The following is a 12730-nucleotide window of genomic DNA, read 5'->3' as shown; positions in this document are numbered from 1 at the left end:
TAGTAAAAACAAACAAACTAACACACATAAACAAAAATTATAGAAACACTCCTTCATATTTTCCAAAAGCTAAATTTGAAATGAAGAAATAATCAAATTAATTATTTTGTGAGAAGAAAGGGAAAAAAATAAAATTAAAAATCAATACAACAATTTACATTAATTAATCAATTAATTTTGTTTGCATATTCTTTTGAAAAGAAAACTTATAGTTGAAATCAATGTTGTTAATCCTGATTTCAAGAGCAATTTACTAATAATTTAAACATAGTTTATTGATAATTCATTAATGTAGGATTGGGCAGCAACAGGCCATGTAAACATTCTCCAAAACTTTGAAAAAGTAATTATAAATTTTATACAAATATAATAAGTTCTTTAAAAACAAGGTTAAAAGAGTACTAAATGACAACTGTGTCGTTCAGTTTATTGGTTTTTCCCCCACTGACATCTTTATTTTTGTTATACATGTTCATTCATGTGGTAAAGTTACACCTTTTGTGGTTTGCCCTTTTTATTTTTCATACGTCATCAAATCTTGTATCTTATTTATAAATATGCCTGTTTGGGGAACCCCCCGATTTTAAATTTACGTCAAGGTTGGAATGTATATAAACAATGGCTTAAGTTACATTTCACAGTGTAAAACAAACTTTGTTATAATACTAACATTAACACAGCCAGTGCAGAGAAATGCAGGTAAGATTATATACCAAACTACCTATTTTTTTTTAATTAATCATCTTTTATTGGAAAGGAAAGGGGATAATTTATAAATGCAAAAGCATTGGTTAGCATCGGGGAACAATTTTTCCCCTGTTACTGTGGAATCATTAGATTTCGTGGCTCAATTTTCGTGGAATTCGTGGGTACCTCTCAACCACGAAATAACATCCTCAACAAATTGATATATTAGGGTAGTAAAGTCATATTTCCTTTTGTAGATGTATAAGAATACACGAAATTACGTCCCCTCGAACCTGTAAAATTTAAGTTCATTTTTGTAAAAACCATTTTTAATTACCGGTATGTGACCTGATCTGCTAGGTCGACACTTATATTGAAAACAATCAAAATCGATGTTGATCTTGCATATCATACGTGATTAAACACAAGGAAAAATGTTTTTCAGTCTAAAATTTTCACCCCATTCGCACCTTCATTGATGATCAGATTTAGATATGCTCCTAAGACCACAGTTTCATTAATTGATTGTTTTGAAGAATAAGTATGAATCAATATGACAATTTGGCGGTTTGATACAAATATATCAATCTATTTAACAACATATAACATTAACATTAAAAAAATTGGCAAAACACTAAACAGACCCCAATGAGATGAATTCAAATAAAATTTTGATTTAAATATAATTTTTGAACTTTTAGCCTTCTCTCCTACCGGTTTTTTTCTTGCTCGCTCTTCTGGTTGTTGCGCATGCGCAGTGGAAAGGGGCAGCGGACTTTAAAATCGGAAATAAAGGACCCAATTTAAAGCTATCGCTTGCACGAGATGTTGGTAGATGGAATTTCAAAGGATTTGGTGCCACTGACTTTAGAGGTGGTTGGTCCGCTGGAATTGGAGTAGCATTCAAGTTCAAAAGGTCAACTGGCGAGGTAGGTCTTCTAATATTTTGACTTGTAAAGCAATTGTAATACAATTATAATTCAAATTGGCATATCTTTAATACTTTTTTCTGACGGAAACTTTCAAACCGATGTTATGTTTTTTGGCCAATACTGATAATGATATGCTAAGCCTACTTAAGTTAATATTCTTTTAAACATAATTCAGCATTTATTATAAGTTCATAGTTATGGACATATTTTCTGCAGTATACTAAACATCGGGACAACACTTACTTCTTTATTTATTTATATCCACAGAACTCTAGAAAACACGTTATGTGTCATTTCTTCGTTTATGACGAGAACAATGATGGTGTCATCACAAAGGAAGAGATGATCGGCCTGTTTGACGACAAGACACGCGGCAGTAATCTATACGATGATTTCAATACAACCAAAGGTAACTAGACCAATGCACAATAAACAGGCCCCAATACCATGAACTGACAAGAAATCCAAGTCTTTTTCTCAGTTTTTGGTCTTTTGATTTATAAAATAAAAGTAATGAGGATAAAATATGACGAATTTATGCTTTAAAAACAAGACCAAAATAAATCATTTTATTATTGAACAAAAATATATATGTGGAAAAAGAAACATTTTTTTTGTTTTAAAACACAGATTGAAATCTTTTTATATTTTTTTTCAGAAAATCTTGGAATCACAAAGTCAGATTTCTACAAAAGAGTGGCATCCGTTATCAAAGGCTGCGATAATGATATACAAAAGTAAAATTATTGGATTCCTGAGTGGATTTGAAAGCGGTGACGTCATAAGAAGGCGTAACATTTTTAAAATTGTCAGTTAGTCCCACATTTTTTGTTCATTTATTTTGAATTTAAGTTCCATGTTGTTTTTATATATGTATGAGCAGTTTATTAAAATTTTTAAGATATAATAATTTTTTATTGTCTTACACATGCCACATACATATATTGTTTGTATACAGGTATTGATTTACATAATTAATACAGCTATGAAATAATATAATGGCATAACAGAAAAGGTCACATTTAGAATTGCCTTTCCGAAAAAGAAAAAAAAATGTTGACAAATCCAATAGCTGCCAAACTAACATGTTCTATTAACATAAGTAATACAAAAACATGCAGAATAAGAGCAGAAGTGAAAGCTATTCCCGAATATTTGCGTCGATGTGTCGTAGAGCTACAGTTAAAACCATGAGTAAAAACCTTTCATTAAGACTTAAAAAATTTCCGCTAGTTTAGACATTTAAACCTTACACACCTTTTTTTAAATACTGAATATCATTGGACATTTTTCTACTGATGTCATGTCGTCACTTGCCGTATACATTTTAGCTTACATGAGTTGAAAACTCAAGTGAGCTATATGATCACATTTCGTCTGTTGTCTGTGTGTTCATCTGTCTATCCGTCTGTCCGTCGATTTTTTACTTTTTCGACATCTTCTCCAGAACCACTGAGCCGATTTCAACCAAACTTGACACAAAGCGTTCTTAGACATAGGGAATTCAAAGTTCAAAATTAAGGACTACGCCCTTTTCATGGGGAGGTAATTGGGAATTTTTGAAATTTTTTGAGAAATTCCAATTCCACAAAGGGAAACATTTAAGTTATACACAAAAAGTCAAATGTTAATATATACGGTTTTACTTATATGCAAGCAAGTTGACAGACCTTGGCCCCTAGACAATTCTGTTGCCTCATATGCTTAGGTGAGCGATGTGGCCCATTGTTTAGTTTGTCAGTCTTTTACCTATTTTGGAAAATGAAATGCATTATATTGACGATTGCGAGTCGCCACAAACATTATTAATTTTCTTTATGAAACGGTAAGAGTGTTTGAAAGTTTTAAAGGAGAAAAATGCAATCAGATTTTAATCGATACATTTTAGATGAAATATTCTTCAGATTTTTTATCGTGTAGGATACTAATCATTCAGGGATGGAGCGATTGAAAAAGTAGTTTTGATTGAGCATAACTAATTACATTTCACAAAGTAATTTGAGGTAAGTAACTGAGTCTGCTTTCAGTTATTAAATGCATTTAAATACAATAATTATTTCAAAATGTCATGTGTTTTCAATTACTTTTCTATTACATATCAATTACCTTGTCTCCCGAGCTTAAAATTTACAAACAGGTTTTTTGTAATGATGTATAGTTTGTATACCTGCTTGTGTTTATATACAATGATAAAATGACTCATAATGTTTAATATGTTTATACAGCACGTCACAGTACCCAGGGTAATAGGTAAAGGTTCATTTTGTTTAAGAAGTGAACCCTCTCATACAGAAAAAAATTGAAAAAAATATCAGATTGGGAAAATCTTGTTTAGAACTAAACAGGAACTAAATTATTCTGGACGAATTTAATGAATGAAATTTTTTTCAGAAATTTTGAATTAAAGTATATAAAATAATGCTGTTTAAATAAAATCGAACCTTTTAAAACATTTCTGCATATGTAAAGATTTGTGTATCTCAATGCTTTTTATACATGTATTTGTTCTAAATGTTTTTGAAACTAAAACTTATTGATACATAAACAATGTCTTTGATAGCATTTAATTACATTTCAAAGTAAATTACCCCAACTCTGAACTCTGCCTCATCATACCGATGATTTTTTATCTGTGTGAACGTATGGCATTTTAATATGCGAAATATATATGCCGACCCTTACAATATGTAATATGAAGCTATATAGCAAGGATTATGTAAATATACATGGACTTATGACTTGTTTAGATTGTAAAATGAATACTTCTGAGAATGCTTTAATTTCATTATGTATGATTATATCTGGTGTTGTTCTTGCTTTATTTATAACGCAATAATTTTATGCGGCAAAACCATTTTGAAAATCGATTAAGAATATCGTTTACAATTTTCCCCCCAAATATACGTTCACAACAGGACTTACAGTAGTTTGAAAATATAGCTATAGGTAATCATTTGGCTTACGTTTAAGCTTGCAAAACTTTACCAGAGGTTGTGACATTTATTAAAACTTTCTGTCCTACTTCAATACAATATCCACGAAAGGTTTAGCCACCTCGTAATTTCATGTAAAAAGCATTTTTTATTTTTTTCTTTACAGAGTCATATATAAACTTATACTACTTAATATATTACTTAGTCTTTCAGACAGCTTTCAGCTAAATACCATTTGACGCAACTAATCGTTTATTAGTTTGAACTATTGTCTGTTGGTTTTAAAACTATTTTATAATTGAACATTTCTAATTTTACATCGTTCTTATTGCCATACACTTATTGAATTTCAAGATTCTCTCAATAACATTGACATTTCAGAGAAATTTCGGAGAAATTTCTTTTTATATATCATCTTTCATTGGGTTAACATTGAAAAAGCGATCTAATCAAAATCAGCTTCCAAAATACTTGACTCGAAAGCACTATCATTAATACGGAAGAGATATATCAATATATAATTATATCAATTATTATTATCATAGCAATTATCCTGGTTGCTAGCTTTTCTAGTCGTTGCTCATGCGCTAATGGAAAGAAGAAACCGAATTGGATCTTAAAGTAAAGGATCAAATGTTATTTAAGCTCTCGATTGGACGATATGTCGATAAATGGAATTTCGGAGGTTCCACTGACTTTGGGGGAGGGTGAACGGCTCGCGTCATGTTCAGAAGGTCAGTTGGTGAGGTAATTATAGGCACTAGTGACCACAAAAACACAAAAAGGATCGGTGATGTGGGAGAAGGGATGCATTTGTGTCAATGTGAGAATAAGAACGTTTCATTTTACATATAGTCGGTTGGCTATAAATTAACAAAAAGTAAGTGAATTTTGATATTTCTATCTACTTTATTATGTATTAATGTAAAAAGATCTTTAGACGCTAAAATGTTGTAATAAAGGCAACCAGTGTCATCATAACAAAAGAAGAAATGATCAGTCTTTTTTACGGTGAGGCACTCGACATGAACACTAACAGCGATCCACATATAAATTTAAAGGAAGAAACATAGAAACGGAAATAGAATAAAACTTCAATGATCACAGACCAAACTATATAAAATTTACAAATAATATATTATGAAAGAAAACACTATTTATGGCTTAATTGTGTTATTGAATAATGTTCAATATCAACATCTGATTCTCGGGAATTCAAACTAAATGATACATCTGCAAAATATAATCTGATATGAAATAAATCGATTCGAAAAATATATCCCCAAACTGTCGACAAACATTTTCTGTTTTGATATAAGACACCAATGTGTGTTGATCGGCAAGTAACAGATTTTTAAAGTCAAAGTAGATCAATACATATATGCGAGGTTGTATATAGTTAGCTAAACATGAACTAATGATTCTCAAAACTATACTGTATCATATCTGCAAATGTCAAGATTGATATAAATGGGTGGATCAAATATAGCTTTTTTGTATACTATTTTTTTTTAGTTTACCCCTTAAAATCAGTAAAAATGTTTTTTGCCTTTTACAGGAGTACACGTTTTTCTTATTTTATTTTAAAAGAAAATATATTTCATTTTTATAAAGATTCATTTAATCACATTTATATGAAAAATTTCACACTTTTTTTTATCCCTCGAGCTTTTCTTCTGTAAAATGATATGCTGTACAACATTTGTCCATGCTTATCAAAATAATCTCTACGATATTACTTTTATATTTTAAACAAATATGTATATTGATGAAATAAACTTTGTACTTTTTAGGCCCACCTTTGGTATTTTATAATTTTTAAAAGTCTATAAAGTTTACTTAGATTTGACAGATTCAACGCAAGGATATCTATAGCAACCAATTTATAGGACATAGCCACTTTCTATATTTATTTATATCAATTATTGTAATGTTAATAGATTCGGATTCCTTTCAAAAGAGCTGGATTGTACCAACTAAGAAGACTGAGAGCGCTGTAACATACTCATCGGAACTGCCTTAAACATAAAAATTATATTTCAACCAAGAAACTGTCATTAAACAGAAAAAAGTCTAAAAAGATTCTATCTTATGTTTAACATTTACCAGAAATTTATACAGAGCTCTTCGTCCAAAAGGAGGTAAATATAGCCTTACAATGTTTACGACCATCCATTTCTCTTAAGGGTTAATTAAATAACTATACCACACACAATGTCACATGGCATTTAAGTTAATAACTTGATCAGACAGACCTGCATATTTACAATCGTAAGGGAAAGGTCTTTGTTCGAATGTGTTGTTTCATAAAAAAAGATTATTAAACGGCTAACATTTCTTCAACGTTTCTTTTTTTTCCTTGACAAATTTAAATTTAATATAAGTGTACGATCGTAACTTGAAACAGAAATTTGTATGATGGTATTCTGTTTCGAATTTGATACCAGGCTGTCGCACAAAGCATGAAACATGTTTTAATAGCAATACAAACCAGTCACGAAAAGCATGTTACATTATATAGTCTGGACATATATAAGTCACTTCGTAATATGAAGTAACTTAGAACATTTAAAGAACTTAAAAAGTATTTTCTGTATAGTTTTATATCTGAACGGGTCGTAAATATTTAGAATGGGAAATCTTGTTCGTTTAATGGTGGCCGGAATTATATCTGTTTTCTTGCAATACGCAGCAGGTTCTATAATTTGAGATCTATAATATTAATAATTTTTAAAGTTATATTAAGATTTTAATCATTCTGAACATTATCAAAAGAATACCAGATCTAGATTTTTTTTACAATGTAAATCGCTTGATGTTCTGCAGCAAATATTTTTACATAGTTACCCTACAAGAATATAATAAAAATTATAATTTTGATGACTTATAACTAAAAAAAATTGCCGCGAATAACACTTCTTTATATTTCAATGAGCTGATAACAACAACGTTGGTTCGTATTGCCATATCTTACTTGTTAAATTAAAGATAACAGAAAATAAAAGGTACAAGTTTAATTTTCTTATTCATTTTTCAGGAATACGTTGTCAACATCCGTGGGTGTCTTTTGGAAGGAACTGTTATTATTTTTCATCGAAGAAAGAAGTTAATTTCTATGTTGCAATGGTAAGGTGTTTGTATTTTGATTTGTATTTTGATAGACTTTTTCTAGTTTTATTATTTATTTTTGATAAACAATTCTTGTTATAGTTGACAATAATAAATTGTGCTTAAAGTTTACAAAGCAGAATTTTAAGTATAAACCCCCGTCATTTTTTCTAAACATTGCAAAATAAAAGTTATAAATAGATGAAACAGCTTTTACCGGCATTGCTTTACTAACGTGTTTGACATATGGGTATTCTTTCTCAATGTAAAAGTAACAATACCTACGCAATTTTAAAAAAATGATATCTCGCCATTTATACACTAACGTTTCTATGAAGAATGCTTGCAACTCGATGGGAGGTCATCTTCTTGAAATACAAAATGCACGTGAAGACAATTGGATAGCTTTACAAACAAACAAACGAGGTAGGATTACGAACTACATGATTGCTTTCAAATTAAACGTTGGCATGAGAAATCTAAATTATTTGAAAAATCAAAATTAAGAATTAAAACATTTTTGTTCATGTTAAAGTCTGAAATTTGTCTATAGTTTTTATTATGGTCACGATTGTGATCAAATTTAATATTTCTGTTTTATTGTTTACAATAATATTTTTGCTTTTGTCTTTTAGAACTTATGATAGGTTCACATTAAGGGATATAAGAGCATATTAGAATTGTTAATTGTTTGCTTTATAAAATAAATCCTAAATATTTTATTTAAAATGATTTAAAAAAAAAGATTTCCATTGGTTAGATTTGTAAACCAATGCTTAAATCTTACGTGAAATCAGTCCCAATTAAATGTGAGCTAAACAACCTTTCGATAATTATTTTATAAAGATAATCATGCACAGATATTCCAACACTAATAAACAAACTAACAATTTCTTCCACTTTATAGCTTAATTTTCAGTATTATGCTATATATTTTACATTCATGTATAAGAAAAGGAAAATTCCAATGTTAAAAATAATATGATAGAATATCTGTTTGTACTAAAACTATCTTAAGTTTAAAGAAATTTTAATTATTACATATGGCTAATTTCATTGTTTTTTCTGTTATTTGTTTAATGTGTTTAGTTTTGTTAATTTCTTTGGAAGTATAATAATTACACAGTAACAAAAAATTCATGTAATAAAACATTATCAAAAAAATCAATGTCTTGTATTGATAATGAGATAATTTCAGTAATCTATCGAATAACAAAAAAAATAACAAGTTCTATACAATAGTATAGACATTCTAACGCGAGTTTTGGCTACATGTGTATATATACTGTTTTCAGGCTATAGATATGGGGTGTGGTTAGGGTTTCATGACATGCACCAAGAGGGAAATTATGTGACCTTGTCCTCTGGCGGTGGAAAGATTTGCTACAGCAACTGGCATAGAGGGGAACCAAACAATTATGGAAAAAGTGAGCATTGTGCAACGTTTAGAAGTACGACAAGAACTTGGAATGATGCTCATTGTAAAGAAATAATGAATTATGTTTGCAAAAAATAAATTTTTTACAGAAAACTAAAGATGTTCAAAAAAGATTCGATATATATTTTTTAAACACCAAAGTTATTAATCAGTAATGTTAAAAAGGTTGTTTCTCATTAGCATGGTTTTATTAGAATGACAATTGAATTTGGGTTGCATCAATGAAAAACGTACTAGATTTCATTGACGTTAAGTGTAAATGTATAGTACATCCTTAAAACTGATGCATGCAGGTATTTGCGGTAAGCACTGATTAAAAGGTTCGTTAATGAAAGTTCCCAAAATTTTTATAAACCAGAAAAATAAAATCGAAAAATAAAACAGCCTAAATGAAATGTTTACTCAGCATCGGTGTTTGAAGGTATTGGTACAACATTCTGTATGCGACATGCTTTCCATACAATGCACAGAAAACAACAACGATTTGTAATATATAACTTATACATTTTGTTGGAAAAACTAGATGAATGGGACACCATACCTAACACAATGTTGACAAGATTAATTTCAGACGATTGTTTCCCTTTCCTTATTTGATCAGTGTTGATATACATATAATAGGAAAGAAAAAAAATAGGTTAAGTTTTATTATGTTTTTAATTCCATACTTTCTCGCCAGTATCGCCTGAAGACTAAATTGAAATTTAATAAAAATATAATATCTGAAAGGAAATATTGAGAATAGGTGTTAAGAATAAGTGACACATATTTATGCATTATTTCGAATCATATGGAAAGAAAACCGGATGAAGAGATATTGTATGATTGTAAAAATTGTATGAAACAGACTTTCTGTATTACTTGTTGAATGAAATGGGGGAATCGAATACAAGGAAACCTAAAGACCTCGCATGATTGTTTGACGATTCAGTAATTCTCTTAGAAAACTTAAGAAAGAAAATGAAGCATCCAATATTTCTATTCAAAACGTTTAACAACCGGTGTTGGTGTGTAAATAAACTTGTCCATCATCCTGGTTTCCATCCACAGTATATATCACTTCATTTGTCCGCCGTGATTAACAGACACTTGCCAAGGCAGTAAAAGATGCTATCACTTACCATCAACTATACGCTGTGTAAGGAATCAAATTATCTACGAGAAAGTCGCTCTACTTGATGTAAAAATTGAGAGTTATACCTGTGTCACAACCATTGTCCTTGTGTCTTGTATTTTTACTTTTGTTTTCCTGTGTTGATCTCAATACACCGAAAGGTCACAACACAAAAGACCAATAAACAGGCCACAAGGCCATAGACTGACAACAAATCCAGACTGTTCTTTGTTTATGGTTTTTGGGGTATACAATAATACTAACGAGGAGACAATATGCCAAATAAATGCATTAAAAATAAGACGAAGATCTGAACCATATTAATAATATAGATAAATATGTGCAAAAAGAGAGTTCCTTTTTTAAAACACACATTGAAGTCTTTAAATAATATTTTTAAGAAATATATCTTGGTATCACAAAGTCAGAATGAAAGAGTGGCATTCGTTATCAATTGCTGCAATTATAGAAAACAAAAGTAGACTTGAATTATGCGATGACGTCATGAGATGGCGCGATTTTTAAAATTTTCTGTTTAGTTCCAGATTCATTGTTCATTTATTTGCATTCAAATTTCATGTTTTCATATCTATTCAAATTTGAAATATGATAACTTTGCATGTTTTACATATGCCATATGCATACATGTATATTGTTTGTACACATGAGTTGATTTTCATTAACCTTCAAGTCTTTGAAATGATATAACGGCATAATAGAAAAGGTCACATTAGAAATTACTTTCTATAAAAAAAATCACCGTTGACAAATACAAGGTCTTCAAAACTAACATCTTTTATTTAGATAAGTAAAATAAAAGCGTGCAGAATAGCAGCAGAAATTTAGCACGTTGTAATCGATGTTGTGCCGTATAGTTACAGTTCATTTCAAGAGAAAAAAAACCCATTTTATATATGGCATCCAAAACATACACTATTCAGTGTAGTAAAAAGATTAAAAAGATCCACTTGTGAAATAAATGGGTCTACTAGAGACCCCTTCCCCCTCAACAACGCTAGAGTTGACCTGTGGTTGGAACTCAATTGTATTTCTTTTATGTAAAGTACTGGTGTACATTTACAATTATTTAGTTAATTTTACTTACCTTTTACGATCAATTCATTAACTTGTTAACAGAAAGATGTAAATATAAAGAGTAACATGCTTTCCTTGATGCATCCTGTGGCATATGAAGGTAGTGATCATTGTAAAAAAAATACATAACCCGCGTTAAAAAAATATACATAAACCGCTAAGGTGGATTATGTATTTTTTCTGCAGTGTTGCCACTTTCAATAAAACCCACATGAATGACCAAATATTTTTTTTTTATTGTTTAATCCTCTTAACTTCTAAAGAACATGCTAGCAAGAGTGACGGTTGTCACAACTTTATTAAAAAAGTTAAATTATTATATATATTATATCTTAAACTTTCAATTTTCAGCTACATGTAATATACCTCTTCACTCTGGAAGGAATTCATCATACAGTTTATATTGCTGTTTACTTATGTACGATTTTCTAGATAATTCTGACAGACAATCTGTTTGTATTGTCGAGAGAGGTCATTAAAATTCACAACAAAACCTCAACACTCAATGCCGAATAATTAATGAGATATGTGAATTTTATATTTCCATACGGTTTTCAGAAAACGATTTTAATATAAACAAATATCAAAATATTAATACTTAATGTTAATTCTTTATTAAACACGACAGCATGGTGAGTAAAACTTATAATGTTATTAAATTTGACTTTTAAAATTGTACTTCTGCAATATGTCATTTAATAATAAATTTTGATATAAACTGTTTTAAAGGGTTTTTTTTTTATTTATAAAAAAAAAACAAAAAAAATTCGGCGGTACAAATTTCAGATAATGCGACTTAAATGGTTCTAAAGTATATGGATATATAAGGAATGTTTTAATTGTATTGCTAAATAATAAATTGTTTTTATTTTCATTTTAGTAAAATTTTATTTATCGCATTCTGGGTAATGTAACATTGGGATAAGTTGTTATTTCTTTAATGATAATACAGAAATAAAAAAAAAATATTTTCAAATAGATCAATCTTAAACAAATGATATCAAAAAAATAACAAAGGTCTTGAAAAGAGAGAGAGAGAGAGAGAGAGAGAGAGAGAGAGAGAGAGAGAGAGAGAGAATTGCTTTAAAGCTTTAAGATATCTAACCCATTTATTTTTCTTATTCCTTTTTTAGGTAAATAAATCTTGTTTTCTCTGTTGGCTTAATTTGCATAGAGATTATTAATCTTTGCAAATCTATAAATCCTCTTGATGATAATATCTTCTTGATGATTTCAATGTCTGAAAATCATAATAAAATTGGCATTTTTTCGATTTTCCATTAGAAAATCACGTTTTTCCTTCCTTATGTTGGCGGTATGTTCCACTCAGAAACAGTTTTTCGAATTTGAGGACGAAACGGGAACTAGAAGTGGAGGAGGGAGTTTCCCACGATCTAAAAATAGACAATCGGTGTAGCATTCT

General features: G+C 29.6%; 1 protein-coding gene and 1 non-coding gene across 2 annotated transcripts; both read left to right on the top strand.

Moving 5' to 3' along the window:
• Nucleotides 1–587: 587 nt before the first annotated feature.
• On the top strand, nucleotides 588–2529 carry LOC105325250 (uncharacterized). Its single transcript, XM_011424721.4, has 4 exons — nucleotides 588–699; nucleotides 1389–1616; nucleotides 1887–2028; nucleotides 2278–2529. Exons 1-4 carry the CDS (start codon nucleotides 694–696, stop codon nucleotides 2358–2360), a joined length of 459 nt encoding a protein of 152 aa, XP_011423023.3. The 5' UTR covers nucleotides 588–693; the 3' UTR covers nucleotides 2361–2529.
• Nucleotides 2530–7090: 4561 nt separating this feature from the next.
• Nucleotides 7091–9196, top strand: LOC109618371 (uncharacterized). Its single transcript, XR_010714722.1, has 4 exons — nucleotides 7091–7247; nucleotides 7590–7678; nucleotides 7999–8086; nucleotides 8956–9196. It is a non-coding gene; the product is annotated as an uncharacterized protein (transcript).
• The last annotated feature ends 3534 nt before the right edge of the window (nucleotides 9197–12730 follow it).

This window comes from Magallana gigas, chromosome 1 (assembly GCF_963853765.1).
Source record: "Magallana gigas chromosome 1, xbMagGiga1.1, whole genome shotgun sequence".
NCBI classification, from domain to species: Eukaryota; Metazoa; Mollusca; class Bivalvia; order Ostreida; family Ostreidae; genus Magallana; species Magallana gigas.
This window is presented reverse-complemented; position numbering and strand designations above follow the sequence as displayed.

Excerpts from the sequence above, each read along its gene's own strand:
- LOC105325250 (XM_011424721.4), top strand. Across the intron at positions 1,617-1,886 it reads TCAAAAGGTCAACTGGCGAG|AACTCTAGAAAACACGTTAT; the intron begins GTAGGTCTTCTA and ends TTATATCCACAG. Across the intron at positions 2,029-2,277 it reads TGATTTCAATACAACCAAAG|AAAATCTTGGAATCACAAAG; the intron begins GTAACTAGACCA and ends ATTTTTTTTCAG.